This window comes from Electrona antarctica, assembly GCF_951216825.1.
Source record: "Electrona antarctica genome assembly, chromosome: 16".
Taxonomy (NCBI): domain Eukaryota; kingdom Metazoa; phylum Chordata; class Actinopteri; order Myctophiformes; family Myctophidae; genus Electrona; species Electrona antarctica.
Genome location: NC_136797.1, coordinates 27,325,001 through 27,349,910, shown reverse-complemented (window position 1 = coordinate 27,349,910; position 24,910 = coordinate 27,325,001). Strand labels below are relative to the sequence as shown.

The following is a 24,910-nucleotide window of genomic DNA, read 5'->3' as shown; positions in this document are numbered from 1 at the left end:
ATGGGCGATATGAAGACGCCAGACTTTGATGACCTGCTGGCAGCCTTCGACATCCCCGACATGGTGGATCCCAAGGCTGCTATTGAGTCTGGCCACCAGGACGACCACGATGGCCCGCTCAAACTAGGCAGTGGTGCGGCCGCTGCTAATGAGGACGAGTCCCACAGTGCTTCGGGACATGATATTGGAGTCAGTGTCATTGTCAAGAATGTCCGAAGCATGGATGCTGCTGAGCCTAGTGGCACCCTGTCAGAGACGGACGGGCTACTGCACACACACACCCCTGCTGATCGTATAGGCAATGGACATCATAATGGCTTCTTGACAGCCGTATCGGCCAACAGCCATTACAATATGAATGGAGGTGAAGTTTCCCAGGAGGAAGGTGCACCTCATGCTAACAACCCAACTTCTCCTTTCAATCAGTTCAGCCCCATCTCCAGTGCAGAGGAGTTTGATGATGATGATGATGATGATGATAAAATTGAGGTAGATGAGCCTATGGACAAACAGAGCGGTCAGTCACTTTTTAGGCCAGCTCCCAATCCCTTGACAGGCCGACCCTCCTGTCCTAAGAGAGAAGAACACACGACCAAATCAGTGGACAATATTAATACATCTAATAGGTCCATTACAGACTCATGTCATCCCAAACCTGATCCAAACAATGACAATGGCAATTCCAATTGCTCCACTCCTAATGACATTCCTTGCTTGAGGAAGTCTGAGGAACAAGCCAAAGAGACTATTGCTAAACCTCAAGAACAGGAGGGCAAGGATGCTGGAGAGCCCTTGGCGTATGGCAATGTCGCTGTGTCTAGTCTCTCACAGGCCAAAGCCAAGTCCTCAGCCAAGTTATCTTCCTGCATAGCTGCCATAGCAGCCCTCAGTGCCAAAAAGGCCAGCGCTACAGACGTGGGAGTCTCCGGTTCTCCTATAACTCAGAGAGAATCATCACCTAGAACTCCCCAGACGGAGTCCTTAAAGGAAATCAAAGATGGTCCCGGAGTTTCAGAGACACCTGCTGAACAGGAGGTGGCTCTTGAGGTTGCCAAGAGTCTGATATCAAGAGAACCTGACAGTCCTTCTAGTGTCACCAGTGAGGGAAGCAGTAAAGGCTCCTCCTCCTCCTCCTCCTCCTCACCCACAGGCACCGCTCCCGTTATCCCTAAAGTCAGAATCAAAACCATCAAGACTTCATCAGGCCAGATCAAACGTACTGTGACCCGAGTCCTTCCACAGTTTGACCCAGAAGAGCAGACGAAAGGAGAATACACAAATAATCACTCTGTTATGGTGTCGTCCAGTGCTATTTTATCCGCTGCCATGCGACCATCTCTCCCTACCACGGTAGTGGCCACCTCTGGTGTTCCATCCATGGAAATAACCAAACAGATGATCATTAAACCTGTGGCGACGGCCTTCCTTCCTGTCTCAGCAGTCAAGGCTGTAGGTTCAAAAGTGATCAGCTTGAAGCTGGCTAACAATACCACTGTCAAAGCGACGATCATCCCTGCTTCCTCTGTACAGAGTGCTAGCAGTGCCATTCTCAAAGCTGCTAATGCCCTCCAAAAGCAGACTGTCATGGTGCCTGCCACCTGTCTGGCTAAGGCCAAACTTGTGCCAAAGACCGTCCGTCTGACCAACCTTAACCTCTTGCCACAGACTGTTTCCTCTTCAAAGCACCAACATGTCAAACTGCAGGCAATGCTTGCCCCCAAGAAAGTGTCCAGGGTTCAAGTATTAGCCAGCTCTCAAACATCTGTAGTGGAGGCCTTCAATAAAGTCCTGAGCAGCATGAACCCTGTTCCAGTATACGTTCCCAACCTCTCCCCCCCAACATCAGCTTGCATCTCGCTGCCATCTCGTGGCTACAAGTGCCTGGAGTGCGGGGATTCCTTTGCGTTAGAAAAGAGCTTGACCCAGCACTACGAGCGACGCAGCGTACGGATCGAGGTCACGTGCAACCACTGTGGCAAAAATCTCGTTTTCTACAACAAGTGCAGCCTGTTATCTCACGCCAGGGGCCACAAAGACAAAGGCATGGTCATGCAGTGTTCACACCTCATCCTGAAACCGATCCCTGCGGATCAGATGATAGCCACGTCTGCTTCATCAGTCTCCATCTCCACCACCACCACCACCTCCACCACCACCTCCACCACCCAGGCCGCCACAGGCCACCTCCCAGGCAAGACTACTGGTTGTGGGGCTCAGACCGCAGTGATCTCAGCACCGTGCAGCGCTCCTCTGGTGGCCGCCATGCCTTTAGAAGACGACGCGTCCAAACTGTGCAGACACAGTCTGAAGTGTGTGGAGTGCAATGAGACCTTCCAGGATGATAGCTCCCTGGCCATGCACTACCAGCAGGCGGCGGATGCCAGTGGACAGGTGTGTGTGTGTGTGTGTGTGTGTGTGCATGTGTGTGCATGTGTGTGTGCATGTGTGCGTGCGTGCGTGCGTGCGTGCGTGCGTGCGTGCGTGCGTGCGTGCGTGCGTGCGTGCGAGCGTGCGTGCGTGCGTTCATTTTCACTACTTGACATTGTCATATGACAACACATAAAATAGGGTATTAATTATGAAAAAATACAATAGTACACTGAATGGTAGAATCTACTTATCCTGCTTCAACCCAGTTAATGTTATGTGTTACAACAACCATATTCCGTTTATCTGTTTTATCATTATGGAACCTTTACACAATTTTAATTGTGATTTATGTATGTCAGATGTAGGTACAGTGTCCTCTATGTCAATGTTACACCAATCTGGGGGGCCATTCGGTCAAATAAAAATCTTTGTTTTTAAGCCCTGGGGGCACGACCTCCTTTTTTGCGTTAAACAGGAACTCCGTTTTGGCTCCTCCCCTTTCTGGGCCACTTCCTTCTCAGTGCTTCTGTGTTTATTCCTACTAACAACATCATTACATGTTTAAGGCAGTAATGTCTTGAGATAATAATGTTACAGTATAGTTAACCCCATTTTGTGTCTAGCTAGGTTATAATAACAATTCTGCCGAGATGAATCTGAATGATGTTTTTGTTTTCTCTATGATGTTTTTCGTGCCTATAGAAAACGTGCTCCATCTGCCAAATGATGCTTCCTAATCAGTGCAGTTTCGTGTCCCATCAACGGATCCACCAGCACAAGTCTCCGTACATCTGTCCTGAGTGCGGTGTGAGCTGTCGCTCTGTCCACTTTCAGTCCCATGTCACCAAGAACTGCTTGCATTACACCCGCAGGATCGGCTACCGGTCAGTACTTTTACAACGTAAAATCCTGGCATGTACAACTGTTTTGTACATGCCAGCCAGGTTAATGGAGCTAATTGATTTAATCAAGTATGAAAACTATATATTGATTTTAATAAAAATAAAATTGCAAAAATAGCAGATCTAAAATCTCACAAAGCATCACATCGTGATGTGCTGTGAGCTTGTAGATCGGCTATTCTTTCTACGGCACCATTGTACAAAAAAAAGTATGAAATGGGGCTTTAGTGGTTTATCAGACTTCTCTAGAATGTTTTCGTGTTGATTCTGTTACTAGATTAATTGGAAAAGTAATCGATAGTATAATCAATAAGACAATGATCTACAGTTGCAGTGGCCTTTTTCACAGAACATACATTTCTCTGCGTGTCAATGTGTCCGTGCAGCTGTTTCCACTGCAGTGTGATCTTTGCTGACGTTGCCGTTCTGAAGACCCACATCCAGAGCAGTCATTGTGAGACCTTTTATAAATGTCCCATCTGTCCCATGGCCTTCAAGTCTGCTCCGGGAACTCACTCCCATGGATACACACAGCACCCAGGGGTCAAGATAGGGGAGCCCAAGTAGGTCCACCGCCGATAATGCACAGTGTTACATTTTCATTAGTTGTTTCACCATATATACAGTGTAATATAATACGTTTAAACCAGTTAATTCTGGTAAATTGAATTGATTTCAGTATTTGTGACAAACACCTGTATTAATTATATTGAGCAATTGTATGTTTTGTACCTGCTCAGTCACACGTACGCACGCACACATCATGACATCTGGTTAACTGACTGTTAGTGATGTGTGAGCCTTGATCACTTTAATGCTTTAATTTGTTTACGATAATCACACACACACACACACACACACACACACACACACACACACACACACACACACACACACACACACACACACACACACACACACACACACACACACACACACACACACACACACACACACACACACACACACACACACACACACACACACACACACACACACACACACACACAGTATGTTACACAATACTCATGTCGAATTCATTTTGGCCAGAAAATTGAATGTGGCTGACTTGCAGGACACAATCAACAGTTGGGTTTAAAGGGTGTTAGACATGGAGGCTTTGCCTGGGTTGGGTATTTTTCCACATGGAAAGCTTTTACCTGGATTCCCCATCTCTCATCAAACTGATTGACAGCTTGAGCAGGTGTTCATGACACCACTGTCCTCCCACATAAGGCTATTAGAACTTTTTATTCGTTTTTGTTTTGACTACATATTTTCAATTTCAGTTTATTTCAATTAGTTTTCACAGCGGTTTTGCTAGTTTAGTTTAGTGTTTTGTGAAAATGCTTAGTTTTAGTTGTCAGGGAAAAACATTTATAAGGAATAATCCTTATATAGACTAAGAAACGTTTCAGTCCTGGGACCTTCGTCAATGCTATGGACTATATATATATATATGGGTCTATATATATATATATATATATGCACTGGCGAAGGTCCCAGGACCGAAACATTTTCAAATGTGTTGCACCCTTCACCACCATTTTAAAAGCCTAATTTAAAGCTGCAGTCCGTAACTTATTTTAATGAATAACATTTTATTGTAACCAGTCTGTATGGTAGTAATGCAATATAACGAGTACATCTGCAGTGGTTATAGGTGGTCTCCCTACTAGCCTACTGTTTGACAAGAAGTACTGCTTGAAGCTGATAAATGCAATATATAGTACCCCAGGCCATCTTGGGTGGTAACATTTCTGGTCGTGGGAGACGTGGTTTTAAACCCGGGTAAGACATAGACATTGGGGGTGAGCTTTGTTGTTTGGTTTCTAAATGAAGTCAGTTCTAGCACACATTCCTGCATTGTGCTCGGTACGTCAGTATAGTCTACAATGTGAACGGGTTGCCATTTGTCTGTCTCGCAGGTTGATCTACAAGTGCTCTATGTGTGACACCGTGTTTACTCTACAATCTCTACTCTGCACCCACTTTGATCAGCACGTCGTCAACCATAAAGTGTCAGTGTTCAAATGCCCCGATTGCTCGATGCATTATGCCCAGAAACAGCTCATGTTGGACCACATCAAGGTACAGTATGCTCAGTCAGATGCTTTTTTTGTATTATTATTCTTTTTTGAGTGGTGCAGCCACTCCGAGGATCAGCAATGTCCCTTTGTATGTTTAGAGTACCAACAGGTGACAAAGTGGCGCTGTTGAGCTTCACACTGTGCACAGGTGCATGATGGGAAGCGGAGTTTTTAGTGTAACACCAGTAGTTTTTAGTGTAACACCAGCACAGAGCACAGTGCAGTAGACTATGGTGTAGCACATGCACAGGTGCATGATGAGACAGTACAGTACAGTACAGTACAGTACAGTACAGTACAGTACAGTACAGTACAGTACAGTACAGTACAGTACAGTACAGTCTGCATAGTCTGACAACCAATAGTCTGACAACCAATAGTATGACAACCAATAGTCTGACAACCAATAGTCCGACAGCCAATAGTCCGACAACCAATAGTCTGACACCCCAACAGCACCACTCAGTTCAGACGGGTCGGATTTTTCATTACTATGTCCCCATTATATTTCACTCTAAAAAGGGTGAAAACCCAATTTTTAATTTCCTCTCGTCTTTAATGCATTTGTTTCACCATTCCCACTCATCTTGTTCTCTCTTCTACACACTACTTGTAATGGGATGAAAATCGAATCCTTGCCATATCAGCACTGTTCTTTTAAACCAAAGCCTTTATATTTTCCTTACAAAAATATTTTGCTCATCAGACGCATAATTTGATGCTATCAACGAGTATGTTTTGCAACATATAGCTGGCGACTGCGCTTTTGTAGCTTTTGTGGCTGCTAGTGTGCACACAGATTAACAGTAGACAGTCTACCAGTAGTTCTGGTTCGACCTCCCATTAGTTCAACCATTACTAACCCTATCTCTAACCCTAACCTAAACATAACCGCAAGCACGGGAGCAGTGCATGTTCGCCAACCTTAATGCATGTTCGCCAACCTTAATGCATGTTCGCCAACCTTAATGCATGGTCAAACTAATGGGAGGTCGATCCAATGGGCAGCCCCCATTTCGGATTTCATAATCAAGCAAATGAAAACTCACTATCATGTTTCAGAATATTGTTCTGTGTTTTTTGGTTCTGTCCTCGTCTTTCCGTGATAGGCCCTGCACGGGACTCTGAAGACCGTCGAGGGTCCCCCCAATCTGGGCATTAACCTGCCCCTCAGCACCAAGCCCACTAACTCCAACAGTGGCAACAGCAATAACACCAAGGATGGAGTGAATGTCAACGGAGACAAGAAATCCTCTGCGTCTCCCCTCAAGAAAGCCAAGGGCTCAGTAGACGTGAAGAGCGCTCCTGGTTCAGGCTATACGTGTGGAGACTGTGACAGCGTGTTCACCTCCAGGGAGGTCTATGTAGCACACGTGAGGCGTGAACATGGCAAGGTAAATGGACCATTAACCACATGAACCCCATATGTTGTTGAGCGGCGTCCCTCAGGGCTCTATACTAGTGGATATTTCTGTTTTTCGCTCTATTAAATTACTTAGATCTGCTATTTTTTGGGGGGGTATTTTAACAAATGTTTTATGTATCAACGGATCAATTAACCATTTAAACGTTTCTTTATACTTTGTCACACAATAGCATTGTGCAAAAATCTAAAAGTTTGCGCATTGTGAGCTTCGAGTTTTTCGGTGAAGAAATTAGTGCAGAGCATGCCAATTACAGACCCCTGAGGGACCCCCAGTCAATTAAGTATACTGCAGGGTTCAACACTAAATGTTTCACCTGTGTGTGTGACTTGTGAGAACTGAATATTCCACCATGCACATAAAGAAGTCTAAGCGATACTATAATATATAATATATAAAATATTGAAAGCATAATTAACAATAAAGAGATTTGTTGTATTATTAATTTATTCTTCTCCTGGTTGCAGATACTGAAGAAGCACCCTTGTCGGCAGTGTGATAAGTCATTCAGCTCTTCCCACAGTCTTTGCCGACACAACCGTCTCAAACACAAGGGACTACGTAAGGTTTACACTTGCCTGTGAGTACACAGACTGACTGACTTGCTACATTAACTGTACACAAATAAAACTATATTACACAACAGGTCGCTTCTAGCCCAGGCGGTGGCGTAACCGTCTGGGCACCCGACTGGTAATCCAGTCGCAGTGTGCCGCGGGTTCGACTCCCGAGCCCGACACGGCCTTTACTGCATGTCTTCCCCCATCTCTCTCCCGTTTCCTGTCAGCCTACTGTCTGTCCCTTCAAAAAACCAATAAAAGGCGTAAGCCGCAAAACAAATATCTTTAAAAAAAAAAAAGAAACAGCCTTCTAGCCGTGCTTAAACGAGCGTCTTGTACGTCTCTAAATGTTTTGATGAATTGAACAAGGAGGACCCTCTTGTAAACAAGTGTAATGCTTTATTGGGTCGTCCACTCACAGTTAAGTCTTTGTATTGAGTTGTGCTTGAAATGTACTGTAATTCTGCAAACTGTTAATAAATAAATATAATAATATAATAAATATTTCAATCAATCAATCAAAAGCGGAATGGAACACCTAATTAAAACATAGAAATCAGTTGCTCTGTTATCCCAGCGATATTCTTGACAATGAAAGGATAATTGAAAGGATAATCGTCTATTTCTGTCCAACACAAACACAACACTTCACGCGGGTGTGATTTTTTTTATACTTCTGCACTGCCTTTCAGAGTCACATAGGGAGGGGCCACATGCCCAAAGGGCGCTTTTTTAATTTCTCACAATCTTCGCCTATAATGACATACCCAACACAGGGACGCTGGGTCGAACATGGTAAATAAAACTTTGAAAGCGATACCAATAGTAGTTTTTCTTCACCTTTCCAGGCACTGTCCCGCCCTGAGTCAGCCATTCACTAAGAGGGTGCTGCTGGACCAGCACATACAGCTGATGCATGGAACCAAGGCCCTGGAGGGGAAGGCTGGAGATCCTGACCATATAGAGCTTACAACTGACAAGGAGCACTCTGAGGTACACATCGGTGCTGTCGGGAAGAAACCTGGTTTCTCCATATTCATTTTCTATTTGTTTTATTGGTTTTCATACAGTAAATGAATGCCCTACTTTGACGTACAGTAGTGTCGTGCAAAAGCGCACGTTTAATAGTCTCACATGCCTTACTTATACATCATCTCATTCACCTCCACAGCGCCTCAGTCCCAAGAGGAAGCAGGAAGACGATGACGAGTCTCCAGGGCTACGTTCCAGGGCCTCCGACTCACAGCCGTTAAAAAAACTCAAGGTGAACATCCTCAAGGTTCACAAATGTGCCGTCTGCGGCTTAACCACAGAGGACGTCGCCGCCTTTCATGAGCACATCCCTCAGCACAAAAGTGACGGCTCGTCCTTCCAGTGTCGGGAGTGCGGTCTGTGCTACACGTCCCACCGCTCGCTGGCCCGACACCTCTTCATCGTCCACCGACTGAGGGAGCCGCACGGACTCGGCCGGCGCAACGGAAGAGGCGACGACAACGACGAGAGTCAGAGAGAGAACCAGATGGGCCTTGGAGATGAGAACAGTGATGGAACACCAAACACCAAATGCAAAGTGTGCTGCAAGATGTTTGAAACGGAGGGGAACCTGAACACGCACATGAGAACACATGGAATGGCCTTCATCAAGTCAAAGAGACTGAGCGCAGCGGAGAAGTGAGAGGACCACACTCGTGAACGTCTGTTGCAGTACTGTGACATCTAAAGGAGCAGGACTTTTTGCACAGCTATACCGATCGACATCTGCGTCAGAGAAAACTATGGGCCGACTAAGGCGCAGTATCCACAGAAAGCGTATTTCTGACATGTAGTTCTATAGTAAAGACGTCAGTGTTGATTTTGGCAGCAAATTTCAATTTTAGTTTAGTCATAGTCTTTTGAATAAAATATAATTTAGTCATGAGTCATGTTTTAGTCATCTGGAATGCTTTAGTGTTAGTCTAGTTTTAGTCGTCTAAATGTCATGCGATTTTAGTCGACGAAATCTACAGTTGGTTTTTGTCAACAACAATGGATTTTTGCGGGCGTTGATGCCGTCGTAATTGTTGATTTTACAATTGCTGAAAATAGTCGATCTACAAGCTCACAACACAGACGCATTGTGACCTTGTAGATCTGCTGTTTTCAGCATGCAACCATGTGTAAAATGACTTGTGTCTTTTACTTATACTGGATCTCTTGTCCACCGTAATTCGGTAATTCCTAACATTTTAGTCTAGTTTTTATTTGTTGACAAAATTGACAATATATTTAGTCTTAGTTTTAGTCATCATAGCTTAGTTTTCGTCAGTGAAAAAAAAGGTAGTCGACAAAAAAAAATTGTCATAGTTTTAGCCGACGAAATCAACACTGAAAGAGTGCTCCTCTTCCCAGGACATTGCGTTTCAGCGCTCTCTCTATGCAGAATATATTTTGCGGAGCGCTCGAGTGGAAAATAGTTTTGGAGAGTCCTGAGCGTCACTCATCAACGTCACTTTACTATGCAGAGGGTTGGAGCAAACAGAGCGGAGGTGATGTCTCGCTGACACATGATGTTTGTGTATCTCTCTGGACATGATATCCAAAGTACTCCATTGCTCAACAGATGCTTTCTGTGGACACAGCCCCTAATGCAGACAAAAACGACCCCCACAAACAATCTTCTTCACTTCACTTATATAAATATTTATTGGAAACGTTTCGGCTCGCAGACATTCATCAGGTCATCTTGTGTAAAACCCGATGGACATCTGCATACCAAAACATAGTGCCAATTGATGTATTTACGGGTGAAGAAGACGGGAGTGTGGGAGTCCTTTCTTCTGCAGTAGGTTACCATCAGATATAAAACATTACAGTTTTAAATGAATAACACTTTGACCCTAGATTGCAGCAATGTGATCCACCCATCTCCATTGACTGTCGCACCAACATACCTATACTGAGTATATGGACATTTTTAAATATATAGGCCTACGTAATAAATGTCCATACCACATACAGACACATTTCTTAAAAAATATATAATATATTTCAAAGTCACTTTATGTGTATTTAATTAAATCAAAACAAGATAGCATTTTTTTGTACACTTTATGACAGATGTTTCTATAGTCGTTGAATAGTTCTCTTTTTTTATTTTATAGAAGAGCTTTTTATTTTAAACTGTTTTCATTGTGGTCTCGTGAGTTCGGTGGTTAGATAATGTATGAACATATAATGGGATTAATCCTCATACGGTCTGACTGAAATGTTATGCTGCTATTGTCCAGCGAATGTCTGAGAAAAAAAGAAGTTCCCTGACACACACGAAAGCCAGCTTTGGTCTTCCGTAGCAGTGGTTCTCAACGTATAGGTTCCGGGGGAACCTCAGCGGTCCCTACAGGGCTGGAACCCCTGGGACCCCCAGCCAAACGTTTTTTTATGAACCAAACGGACCCGTAAGGGTCCATTCAGTTCCATTCGTAGTTACGTACACTCTCAAAGTTAAATTAACACTGATGATTTTACAGGTGATAGACTGTGGTCCCAGAGATAAAACATTGTGTCAAATTGGGTCCAATGCAAATCTATAGAGGTTGAGAATCACTGCTCCATAGCAACCCCAGCTCAATGTATGTTTGACATATAATATTTTCTTTTCTCATTTTTCTTTTCTCATTATGTAACTTAATTTACGCTACGGTATGATAACATTTTTGGGGGGGGGGGGGGCTGTTGAACTTTACCTGCCAATGACATCTTTGACATCTTTCTTCCCAATGGCGCTAGGTGGCGCTGTTTGCTAACCTATGGGTCATCCGTGGTTTCGGGGGTTCCCGGGACACCACGCGACACGTTGCACATAAATAAATAAACTTTCCCAAGCTTGTAATAGCCGGTGGAAAAACACCACATAATGCATTCCTATATGGCACAACTGCGCGCAGCGCTCGTTCTACACGAGCCTGTAGCTTTCAAACGGAGTGTCGACTCGCGGATGGATCGTAACTATTTTCCGATTCTAGCACATCCGTGGTGCGCGCCATTTGAGGGCACCTGTGCGCCAGATTTTTCAAAGGCAGGTGAAAAACGCTCTGAATCCTGGCAGTCAAAGTGTTCAGTAAACAGATTAGCTTAATGTTGGTGAAGGGAAATTATTCCCTCAAGCTCTGCATGAGGATATTTTGTTTATTTCCACATCACATATCAGATGAGATGGGGACAATCAGTGTTCATCAGTCTGCATTGTTTTATTTTATTTTATAAGTGAAAGCACCTCAATTTGTAAACAGTGTGTCCATCTGTCCTTGACAACTTGATGTCTTGAGATCATGCATTCATAGAAATGATTAATTCAAAATGAGTTTGAACAATTTCTGAATTTGTGTCAGATCATGTTAATAGAGCAGGGCTCTTAATTTCTTTAATTTGAAGTCACTTCAGGGCCAAAATGATTTTTATTTTATTTCTGATGTCATTCCTATCTTATTGTCATTCCTATCTTATGTTTATGACTGTGGCAGCTCTTTGTGATAATAATTTACTTATGGTGTCCTTATTTAACTGAATATTTAGTATAATAAATGAAAGCACTTTTTATAGCAGCCTTCTTTACAGACCATCTTTGGTCTAATTAAGATTCTAAACTAGACATGGATATTAAAATATCAAGTATAACTAATGAAAGCATCATTAGTTCGTGCCATTTCAATTGTTTGGGTTTTTTTCTCTGATGGGTAGGATCTCTGGGAAAACAAAGAAATACATTTCCTTCTCAGAATGTAAAACATTGTGAAAAAGAAGTAACATAATATCTCAGAGACAACTATTTAAATGAACATGACATTGTAAGACCTGAGAGGGAAAGCAATGAAGAGATTATTTTCCATCCTTGTTTGTTTTGTTCATGCCTTTCGTGAACCAACACGCTGTTTTAAACAATAGTTTTTCTACTCTGACAAAAAGGACTGTAAAACGCATACTTTATACTTAGTCGTACAACAGTGTTTTGTGCCAAAAATTGCCGCACTTGTAGTTTGGCTATTTTCGGCTTGAGACACTATACAACAGATCATCAACATCAAGCATAATTGTCTCATGCTGTAAAACTGCATGTAAGAAGCAGACTGTGAATTGTTCTCTGTTGATTAGAATGTGTCTGGCTGCTGCTGTTTCTTATAGTCTGATGCTTGTGTACAAAGCTGTTCTTCGTGTCAATAAAAATGGTGAAACCTACCAAGGGGCAAGATTTGATGTCCACTGTATAGGTTACACAAGACATCAGCTCCTCCCATCTAAGTAATATCAGCACGACTCTCTACTTTAATCACAATTGATGCCCACAGTATACGGCAGACTATGAATTAGCAGTCGAAAAATCAGTTTGTTACACTATATTTATAGTTATAAGCGCTCATAATGCTTTATAACAATAATCATAATGCAAGTAAGTAGGCTACTTCATAATTGTTGGTCACTCACAGATGTTTTCTTTCTTGCCAAATTATATACACTATGATCATTTTATAATAATGCATTATTATCACTGGTCAAAGGCATTAGTCCCTATATGTGGTTATTGGGTGCTTTAAGTAAAGTGGAAAATAGCATTAAATCTACACCTCCAACAGTGTCGTCATTTTCCTTAAAGCAGCCAATGATCACTTATGTGTAGTGACTTATAATCACGCTATAGTACCCGCCTTAATGGTGAGATTAGAGATGAATCATTGTTGTAATCAAATCCCACTCCCGTCCTGACGCTGAAAGACAGGTGTGAGTGAATCTCCAATTGACACGGCAGGTGTTCAGGGGCAGACCGTGGAAACGGACGTCCACCCTACCTCACTGCCTGGTGCCATGACGTGTCCTTTCCAATGTTATTTAGCCATCCTTTGCACAACGAATACGGTCTTTCCTGAGATGGACATGAGATGGGTGGTCTCGGTGCTGGTCGTGGTGGGTTTGGTGATGGTGGAAACAGCACAGGCTTTGAATGTGTCTAAGATATGTTTACAGGACACCAGTGCCTTCCTCTGGGAGGTAAACCAGACCAGGCCAAGGAAGTATGCTGCTCTGAGTAAGTATACTTATTTTCCGAGGTTGATGCTGGGGTCTCTTATTGAATTGGTTGATTTTGTTTATTCACATATTTTGAAGTGTAAAACAGGTGCATGGTTGCATGGAGTGTCTTAACTGTAGTTGATAAGAAAACAATCTACTTGCGTTCATGGGGAGTGTCCAAAATGAGTTCGTTTTTTTGGGGGGGATTTTAGGAAAAGATAATATAAAGTAATTACATAAGAGCCACTGACTGATTCCTGCAGCGCTTCTATTTCTCTATTTCATATTGTTTATGTGTTTGTAGCATCACTGAATCACCAATCATTTGTTTCACAGTATTCATTGACTTAATAAGGAATACCAACAATAGTGTTTCTGTCCTCAGTGTACGATGCATTTGGGAAGATGGGTAGTGATGTGGAGGGGGGTAATGTCAACAGGCCTGGCTCCCTGCAGGAATGTCTATCGGTCCGAGGCCCCGCCTTCTCTGGACAGTACTGTCAGGTGTTCCTCAAGCAGGTGAACATACACTGAGGAAGATGTTACTATACTGTAGCATCAGCTTACTATGGTTGTCCCGATCCGATCACGTGATCGGAAATCGGGGGCGATTGTCATTTTCAAATGATCAGAATTGGATCAGGAGCAACAACAAAAAAAATATTATATCCACATCATGATATTAGACAGGATATTGTCTGTGACTTTGGATATTGTACTATTGTGATATGGCAAAAGTGTTCTATAAAAATATTAATATCGGATTGGGAATGTTTTCGGATCGGGAGCAAAACAAAACATGAACGGGACAGCTTACTAGGGGTGTAACGATACATTTTAACAGCTTCGTTTTAATAGACGATAGAATATATTGCTGTTTGCCTATTAATACAGATAAAATCGATGGTTACACCCCTACAGCTTATGGTAACATTCAACTTGATGGCTACTATTATTGGGCATGGCAGTTGACAGTGGTTCACAAACATTTTAATTTCAAGGACCCCCAGTTTGGTATGCATTAGGGCCGGGGCCACGGTCCAGAGAGTGTACAATTAGGTTCAACGATCCATTTGGTTCCTAAAGTCCCAATACATTTTGGGGGACTCCCTGGAAAACCACTTTGAGAACCACTGTTACACTGTCTCTGTGTTTAGTAAACAGATGATGATGATGGCATCATTATGATAATATTTTAAAATGCTTTTAGGATGTGGTCCAGTATTTTGTGGGCATTTGTGTCCCCGACTCCTGTACAGAAGAGGAGGTGCAGACACTGGTGGTTTATGGTGAGTGGCTTTGATTTAGTTTCACACTGGCTGCCTCCGGCATTATGTGCAAATTCAAAACAGGTGGTACGCAGGGCTGTTGAGTGATATATAACGAGCACTTCCAAACTGAAACAATTAATAAGTGTAAAATAATCACCTGCGAGGAAAGAAAGTAGCCTAATATGTCTACAGTGGATTTTTATGAAACAAACACTTTGCAGATAGAAAGAGGATAATTCAAGTTTACGGACAGCTGCAATGTTGGTGAGTTTGACGTTGTTTAATACAATCAGATAGGACTTTTCTGTTTGGGCTGGGCTGTCAATGGGAAATTGCGCCTTGTTAGCAGTGCACCCTACCATTAACTTATGCAAGATGGCCGCGGTCTGCATACATGGTCCATTAGACATTGGACCTACAGTACAGTTTCTTCTTTATCTGCGACCTTGTTTTTATTTTATTTTATTAGAGACATTCCAGCAGGGTGAGGTGACACTCATTCCACCTCTACCCTCCATCCTGCTGCCTCACTCCACTCAAGGGATCCTTATGACTCAGTGTTTGTCCAAACCTGCAACACCAGACCTCTCTGCTGTCACCTGCCTGTGAGCATATATGGTTCCTATACTTTACTTCCTCTGCTATTAGCTTGAGGTTATTTACACACCGGGTAACGACAAATAAACCATAGGGAATTGCTGCCAGCGATTGGGTGCAGTGGCAACATGACAAATAATTAAAAAGAAAAACATATTTTAAAATATTTTTTTAAAAGACATGCATGAGATTTGTTTAAACGTAAGATCACTCGTTAATTTTTAAATATCAAATGAAAATAGCATTATATATCTAGATGTATTTTTTGGCAGTTTTAATTGCATGAATCGGACATAATGCTGAGAAAGCTTTTTTTTTCTAAATATCTTTGACAAATTATGTAAACATGTAAAAATAATAAACTATATTTTATTACTCTGGAGGATTATACAGTTTTCCTACAATTGACACTACCTAATGATGACGCAACCATTGACAATGTTATGTTGCTTAGTTCTAGAGTCAAATTCTACTGAAAATCAGTGCATGAGTTTGAAAACAAAAATGAGGACCCTACCTACCTATCCTTCAGGTTGGTGTGTTGTGTGACGGTGGGGATCCCGCTGGCAGCCACCCTGTTTCTGGCTGTGATCAGGTGGCAACAGCACAGAGAGGTCAGTCCAGGGGTAGAGGCTGCTCTGAACACCAACCCGAATCTGTATGGAACCATGATGGAGCCCAACGGTCCCCCTGGTGGAGGGAATCGCAGCTACACCGTCCCGAAGCTGAGTGAGACACACAGTCCAGAAGAAGAAGACAGTGGTAAGGGTCAAGTTTGTGATGTGTGTGTGTGTGTGTGTGTGTGTGTGTGAGAGTCCAAAGTGCATTTCTAAATGTGTTCCAATGCATACCAGTTAGGCTATTACTAGTCATTTAGTGGATTAGTGTTTTTTTTTAACCCACATTCTTTTTACCACTGAGCTCATAGAGCCTGCCTGCTTGCTCTGGGGAGAGACTGAATTTTGACCTTCGGGTCAAAGGTCGTGTCCAACCAAGACACAGGATCTAAATGTCTCCGTAGAAAAGCAGGGAGGCCAAATAGAACCGCCGCAATTGTAGGAGTTAATATTGTATTAACATACTCTACCGTACAGATTGGACTAAATATAACTGCCCTCTCCAGCCCATGAATGCAGCACTTGCTATGGTGAAAGAAATGCAAATGCCCACCTCTCCTTTCCATGCCATACCCGATAATTGCTTTTTTCGGAACTCTCCAGAGCATTTTGCGTTGAAAGAATGTGTTTGGAAATGGAAATCCATGTCATCGCCACATCTCCAGTAGCCAACGAATGCGGGGTCGCACCTGGAAACGAGTTGAGAGCTTGTAGATCGGCTATTTTCTTCCAAAAGTGCCCTCTTACGGAATTTCAGCCCCTGCCTCTGTAACACTTTCTGCACATCCCTGGTGTGCATTGTGGTGTGTTTCCCTCTGTAGGTTGTGTGCACTGGTTTCTTCAGGTCTTCCCTCTCCAGAGGACCTGCCAGGGGGTGCTTCGCACAACCTCAAACAACCCGAGAGGGAGCTACTCCTCCCTGAATGGAATCCGCATCCTCAGCCTTTTCTGGATTATACGTGGACACACCACACAGCTCAGTGCATGGAACAACCTGGGTGAGACAAGAAGAAAACTCAAAACTCAAACCCACCACCACCTTCGTCAATGATTACATTCAATAGCTTTCATTTTACTTGCGCAGTGTGTTTCACTCATACTGTCATGGTCTATATTGCAGATAACGAGAAGGTATGGAAGGAGACAGTGGAGAGTAACACCATGTATGTGTTTGCGTTCAGCGGGCCGGTATATCTGGCTGTCGACACCTTTCTTCTCCTGGGGTGAGACTGAACTGTTTGCACTTGGTTTGGTTTGGCACTTTTACTGTGACATCATCCCCATTAGGCATGTAATTATAGGCAAAACCTTTTGTCAACATTTCCATAGCCTTGGAGACCACAGGCGTTTTGTTTCAGGCTAACATTTTCATAATACAATATGCATCGTACACATTGTGTGAGCTTTGTTTGTTTGTTTTTCCATCGTGCAACAAATTAATGATATGGGGCTTAAGTGGTTAAGATCTTCTCACACCCAAAGTATGGACAGTAAGAGCAAAATGGCTGCCATGTGAACAAGTATCAGTTTCTTCACAATGTCTTGTTTTCCTGTGTGTTACAGGGGTCTGCTCAGTGCCAGGTCTTTACTCAGCTCCATACACAAATCTGAAGACAAACTAAACCTTAGTCTGGTGGCCAACTATCTCTTCAAGAGGTTTAAAAGGTGCAATGCTGTCGAGTCATAATATACACTGTTATGTACAGTATGTATGTTAGATAGATACTGTAGGTAGATGTGTATCATCATAGGTGTCTCATATGCCAATTGCAGTATGCACCCTGAAACCTCTGAAAGCTCTTCTATATGTCTGTCCCTCTCTTTCTTTCTTTCTTTCTTTCTTTATCCCCATCATCATACGTACATCATCCCATGGCAGGATCCAGCCCCTGCACCTGTTCATTGTGTGTCTAGCCATCGGTTTCTTCTCAGTCATCCAGAAAGGAGCCTTCTGGTTCACGGCTGAAGATTTGGTGACGAACTGTAAGAAATACTGGTGGTCCAACCTACTGCTGGTCAACAACCTCTTCACCATCACTGACATTGTGAGTACAAGTACAACCACGAATCAATTCAATGGGCTGTTGGGTGACACACCATTTTGGAAAGAACTTCCCTGCTTTTTTTGGGCCACTTCCCTGCTTCCTTCACAGGTGTTACCGATGATACTAATGATGATCTGTTCCATTCTGGTCAAACAGAGTCAGGGTGCTGCTATGTTGGCTCAACTGGGGACATTCTGCTACACCAGTGGGTCTCAAAGTGTCCTTGAGTGGGTTCCAAATGGCCCCGTACGGGTGTGTAACTCTGGGAGTGTACAAATGGAACCAAATTGACCCGTAAGTGTCCATTTTGTTCCATTTGTAAAGTTATGGGGATGCTTGAAATTAAAAAGTTTGAGAACCACTGCACACTAAATGGAACAGAGCCTAACTTAATTAGTATCATCGGTAACACCTGTGAAGGAAGTAGGGAAGCGGCCCGGAAGCAAGGTTAATTAAATAAGGTTATAGGAAGCGAAGGCCGTACGGTGGCTCCCTGGAAGGAAAGAAACATGCGCAATGGGCTATATGCAGCCAACACTTCCGCGTTCAGCTTCCTTGGTCTCAATTGCGCATTTTTCTTTCCTTCCAGGGAGCAACATGGAGTCCACCGTACGGTCTTCGCTTCCTAACCTTATTTAATTAACCTTGCCCGGAAGTAGGAAGAGTGGGTTCAGGGATGCCCAGGGGCCTTCGAGGGGATTCATGGAGGGCGCCCCTGCTAAATTATTGAGAGCTATGAACCAAAATGGATACTTAGAAGTCTGTAACAGCGAGGATGTTACAGTGTACATTGGGGTGCCATATTTATACCACATACAGTAGGGGTCCGTGGCCTAATACATATGAAACTGGAGGTGGATTCTAACCAATAATCATTGTTTGAACTGATGAGTTCCTCCCTGCATGTCTATCGGCTGCTTTCTCCGCAGTGTGCACCCTGGACGTGGTACCTATCTTTGGACTTTCAGTTCTACGCCACCACACCTCTACTGATCTACCTGTACCGACTGTAAGCCAACAGTACGACACATCATCGATTTGCATGCGCTGAATCGACTGATCTACAAGCCCACACTGTGTCGCGGTTGTGACTTGTTAGCTTGCAGATCACCTATTTTTCAACCAGGGGACAAATCACATATTGTTGCTGTCGGGAGGAAACCTACTGTAACTACATTTTTTAGGTTTTTGATTTTCTTTCTCTCCATACATCAGTGCTGTTGCACACCCTTTATGTCTGTGTGTTGTTTCGAAAATACTTAACCAAAGGAAACTAGTAAAAAACGCTTCGGACAAAACCTCTTAACTCCATTGGACCCTCAAACTGTCTGCTAAACTTTAGCAGACAGTTTAAGGGTCCAATGGAGTTAAGAGGTTTTGCTTTAGCAGCTAAAGCAACTAACTCCACCACCTCTCCCCCTCTCATGCAAGTATTTTGGCAATATATAAAGTCACAAAACACCAACTTTGATGAGGCAGTATTGCGTTGTTTTCAAAATATAAGGTTTTCTTAATTTCCTGAAATATGAACATTTTGGAGTTAGGTGGATTCTTGCCGACAGCAGAGATATTATGTACTGTACTGTACTGTACTGTACTGTACTGTACTGTACTGTACGTTTGGAATGCCTCTGATGTCTCTTCCCTACGGTCCTCTCCATCAGTAATAAACGTATACTGGCTGCAGCGGCAGCTGCTCTTTTGTTGATGTCAAGTTTGGCCAGTGCTGTTATAACGGCTCTACTTCACCTTCCTGTCCACCAGCCAACCACACTGTAAGTAAAACACCACACAACCACAACACAGCACTTTGGAGAATTAAGCTTTGTGCCCGATCGTGTGGCTCCGCAGAACTCATGTAGGCCTATTTTAAAGTTGAAAATATGTAGTTTTGGCGAGTGGCATCATGTCACACAAACAATATAATAGTTGTTTGTTGAAGCATGAGTCAAACCTTATAGACGACATTCGGCCACTAGATGTCGCTCTTGTATAACGCCTCTGTTGCATAAGGTTCACTGTTTCCCCATCATCTGTATTACTGAATATGAATTAACAACAGCGAATCATTTAGTATTATCTGCATCCCTATTTTGGGCATATCATTAAAGATGAAAATGTTTTAAACTTTTCAAATATGTTCTCAAGTAAAACATTGCTTCTAGATTTGCTATTCATAATATGACACATTTCATAGGGATTTACATGTTCAATGTACAGTCCATAAAGATTGTTTAAATTATTGCCAATCATAATTATAATTTTTGAGAACAATACTTTTATTCCACACCGCTTTAAAGGTTCTGTTGATGTAGGTATTTGTATTATTGTACATTTTCATAAAAAGCATATCCACATGACCTTAAATTAGCAGCCATTTCTTTTAAATATAATTTTTTTTACTGTAGCCTACACCACCACAAACATTTCAGTAAACAAACTTCCTATTTAAAACATTTAACACATTGTTTATGTATTTGGTTCCAGTGCTTATGAAAGCTATTTCCAGTATTACTACAATAAGCCCTACACCAGATATGGGCCATATCTCATAGGGATCCTGGCAGGAATATACATGACCACAAAAAAAGATCCGCTCCTAAAACACCAGGTATGAATATTGAATATTGCTATGACGCACATGAATCTGTCGGTACAGCATATCTGCATACACAGCTCATTCCTTTGTTAAAATGAAATCGCATATGTCATGCATGATGTGACCCTATAGCCACCCTACAAGTGCATCATTACATCTTAGGGTTCATAATCATATCGTGCAGCTGGAACACTGACAATTAGCAGATCTAGCTCACAATGTGTTGCATTGTGAGCTTGTAGATCGGCTATTTTCAAATGGCCGAAGTTGTCAAATTTGACAGCCTACTCAAGTACAAATACCTTAAAATTGTAATTAAGTATGTGAGTAAATGTACTTAATTACTTTCCACTTCTGCTACAGAGCAGTGGTTTCCAAACGGTCCATTTGTGCCTTTTTTAACAACCACATGTATATACATTATTATAGCAATATACAATTAAACAAAACATAATGACATTTCTCAGTTGTGACATTTGTGACTGACATTTCTCCTTTACATCAGTACTTTCTGTGCACTAATTTCCTCTTGAAAGCGGGTCCATTTGGTTTAATTTTACGCTTTCAAGAGTTAGAAGAATTAATATTTTGATTGACATTTGCCTGTTATTATTTCTCCTAATGGTACCAACATCAACACAGCATGGAATTGTGGATAAAATCTTATTCAACGATAACAAAAGCATTATTTAGTTTTGGGTCTGAGAGGCTAAATGTCACCAAGTGGTGGTCTGTGGCTCAAATGCCTAATAAATAATGGACCATGATATGAAAAGGGTTGAAAACATCCACTGATCTCCATATTGATCCCAGTGGCAGGCAGCGCTGGGTTGGCTGTCCTGTCTGTTAGGTATGGCGGTGTTAATAGGACTGGCCTATGTTCTGCGGGACGTCCCACCTGGGCCATCTGTCCCTCATGCCCTGTACCAGGGCCTGCACAGACCCCTCTGGGCCCTGGGAGTCGCCTGGATCATTGTGGCTTGCGAGGAAGGTTATGGAGGTAAGGCTACACCTGTGATGACGATGATACACGCACGCACGCACAGTGTATGTAAGCATACATTTCCAAGCACACTAAATTGTCTCTGAAACAGAATTTCCCCCATGGGATTAATAAGGTCTACATGTTTTCCCCCCTCTCTCTCTCTCTCTCTCTCTCTAGGCTTCATCAACAGCCTGCTGTCTTCAGATCTCTGGGTTCCTCTTAACAACATTAGTTTTGCTTGCTATATGATCCATCCCGTTCTCATAATCCTCTACAATAGCAAACAGGAGACTCCCATCCACTACACTGACCTCAACTTTGTGAGTAGTTTCATACAGTGCTGGTGGTAGAAGTAGTTTCAGTTTCACACAATATAAAGTTATATATTCTGTTAGTACAAGTATTCCTGCAGTATTCAAGGATTTACATGAGTAACGGTAAAAGGTACTGGCATCAACATACTTGCAGTACCAAAGTAAAAGAAAAAGAAAATAGCTCATCTGCAAGCTCACAAAGTGCAACATGTTGTGATCTTGTAGATCGTCAATCTTCAAATATCTAAAATATAAAATGGAGCTTAAAGGTAGAGTAAGTCATATTATAAATATAAATATTTATTGGTTAAGACAAAACGTGTTTTGTTAAAAACTTAAAGTTCTATATTTGGATAGTAATCATTTCTATATAGACTGTTTTAACAGTGTCTCGTCGACTCGTCTCTTCTCTCCAGCTCTTTAATAAACACAAAATACCTTTTCAGCTGGGCTGCCAAGAAAGTTCCCATATTTTTCAGGTTGAATTTTATAGTGTACCTGTTCCAATTTGGTCTGCTCATTTCTTTGTATCATCACTTCCACTCCATTTGTGGTATCCCAACCTGAAAATGCATTTTCTGTTTACTAAAGAACTAGAGAGACCTGTTACTGAACAAACACTCCATAACAGTGAGACCTATATTTATTTTTATAAAAGAAAATCACTTATTGCACCTTTAAGTTGTTAATGCATGTTTTGGTTTTAGTCATTCAATCTACAAAAGTAACTAGTATCATAATTGTGGTGTATAATAAGTACAATATTTCCCTCTGAAATGTGTAGTATAAAGTACCTGTATCACAAAATGGAAATACTCAAGTGAAGTAAATTGTACTTGAGTACTGTACTTCCATCACTGATTTTCATACAGTGAATACCTTCATACTGCAATGTTTTTGGTACTTCACATGTTACAGTAGTACCCTAATAAGACCCTTTCTTGCATCTTACATTCGTGAAATACCTCAGCAATTAACTCTTTAGTATTATCTCAGACTTTTCTATATGACGTAGGAACAGTAATCTTCTCTTTATTTCCAGATGTACCTGTTCTTAGGCCACCTGGTGCTGACACTACTGATAGGATATGTTCTGACGGTTTTGGTGGAGAAACCCTACCTTTTCCTAAAAGGGAACATTGGATAGAAAGGTGTTTCACTCAGTTGAAGGCCTGTCAATTCCAGTTAGCTACTTAAAACATATATTCCGTACTTCATTGTAAATAACAGATACAAAAGCTTACAACGGGTTGTGTTGCAATGCGTTGTGATCTTAAGATTTGCTATTTTTGTGGAATATTTGCCTTTTTTCCCTGAATGTTTGCCTATTATGAGTATGACATGTTTACTTCCTGCTATTCCCTACTGCCTATTTGTGCCTAAGTAGAGATTGTAAATGAATGCTTACAGCTGTTAGATAATTGTAATGCTACAAAGACACTACTGCTATGTTTTGTATGAATTTCATATGTTGCCTGGTGTTCATATTATTATTATTATTGTCAGTAATTAATTAATTAATTGACCTACAGTATGTATGAAACAATAGATATTGTTTGTGTGTGTGTGTGTGTGTGTGTGTGTGTGTGTGTGTGTGTGTGTGTGTGTGTGTGTCCTAATCTTGCAAAAACACTGAACGATCAGTCAACCAAATGTCTTGTTGTTCCTGCCTCATGTGAAGTGTTACAGTAATGTAATTTGTCCTGGTATTGTGGATCTCTTGGCCAACGCAGAATGACTCGTCATTCAAATACCTCTTCTCGCTTTACTCAGAAAGCAACTCAGACTGCCAGCTAGCTTCTTCAATGCATAGCTTAACTGCTCCCTAAAGATAGCTTTCCCCTAAAGTCAAGACCAACAGGCACGACCGTGCTTGTTGGTCAGTTATTCTATCTCAAAAGAGTTTTAGATTTATAGGGAATATGCCATGTCATTGTCACCAAACAGGACGGACTCGGAGGACACGCAACCATAGTCATCACACTAAGCCTATATGATTTTTATATATATATTTTCTTTCAGTTTGGGCCCTTTTCTGCCTTTGTCGATAGATTGACACGCAGCAAACACGCAGCAAAGGTCGCCGGGATTGGGACTCAAACCCGACACTGTCAGGCATGGATTACCAGCCTAGGTGCCCAGACGGTTACGCCAGCTGCCAGCAGGCCTATGGGCTTTTAATTACCAAACCAATCGCCCATAAGCTGCCAGCTGCAAACAGGCCTCATTCCTACTAGCTGCAAAGCCACCGGCTTTCTCGCACCTTGCCAGTGGCGGCAATGATAACAAGTGTCTAATACAATAGCCTACTTCCAAAATAATACAGAGTAGGCTATGTACACACAATACATATATACACAAATAGAAAAACAAATAGGCATAAATAGTAATAATTTCCTATAGCCACAATGCAATAATCATTTTTGTATTCTTTTACCAACATTTCAATACAGTAAAACAAGTCTTCAGATTTATATACAGTATATAAAAACACTATAAATGAAAATATATAGAAAGAGGGTAAGAGTACTGGTGTGTTGAACTCACGTGGAAACGTGAAAACACTGGACTTCTTTCTGCTGGAGTGTTGCTGACCATCCAGACTGGCCTTCATCTCTAACGCCAAACTCTGCAAGTCTGCAGTTGCAGTAGGTCCGGCAGGATGCTGAAATCTGAAAGTACAAGCATGAATTAGAAGGACAATATCAGTCACCCGAACCATGAATGTGTGTCATCAATGAGTCTAACGTAGGGGTCTTCAACAGGGGGTCCTGGACCCCCTAGGACGTCCTCAGAGTTACTACAGGGGGTCCTCCAAACCATAGTGTGATATGATTCTGATTGGTAGGTTGGGCAGCATACCATACCCAACCTACCAATGGTAAAATAAACAAGCTAAACAAGCTATTTCCGTGAGTGCTGGTTTTCTTCTGTTTAAAATGGTTCTGAGGGGAACATTAGCATAGACATTTATATACACCAAATAGTTAAACAATAGTTTAACTACTAATAGTTACAACATTGATAATAATGCTGTCAAACAATCTATGAAGAAGTTTCATCTGCAGCACAATTGTATACAATATATGCAATGGGG

At 42.1% G+C, this 24,910-nt stretch overlaps 2 protein-coding genes across 2 annotated transcripts; both read left to right on the top strand.

The window, feature by feature from the left end:
* znf532 (zinc finger protein 532) lies at window positions 1-9,199 on the top strand (the record flags this gene model as incomplete). The annotated part of the gene is made up of 8 exons (XM_079523574.1): window positions 1-2,391; window positions 3,073-3,254; window positions 3,659-3,835; window positions 5,201-5,363; window positions 6,472-6,756; window positions 7,254-7,366; window positions 8,195-8,339; window positions 8,518-9,199. 8 exons carry the CDS (start codon window positions 1-3, stop codon window positions 9,019-9,021), a joined length of 3,960 nt encoding a protein of 1,319 aa, XP_079379700.1. The 3' UTR covers window positions 9,022-9,199.
* A 6,594-nt stretch (window positions 9,200-15,793) lies between these two features.
* LOC306939086 (O-acyltransferase like protein-like) lies at window positions 15,794-24,702 on the top strand. Its single transcript, XM_079523575.1, has 11 exons — window positions 15,794-16,015; window positions 16,692-16,868; window positions 16,991-17,093; window positions 17,434-17,535; window positions 17,750-17,915; window positions 18,845-18,924; window positions 19,580-19,690; window positions 20,403-20,526; window positions 21,328-21,514; window positions 21,677-21,819; window positions 22,856-24,702. The coding sequence occupies exons 1-11, from the start codon at window positions 15,922-15,924 to the stop codon at window positions 22,958-22,960; spliced, it is 1,392 nt and encodes a 463-aa protein (XP_079379701.1). The 5' UTR covers window positions 15,794-15,921; the 3' UTR covers window positions 22,961-24,702.
* Window positions 24,703-24,910: the final 208 nt, after the last annotated feature.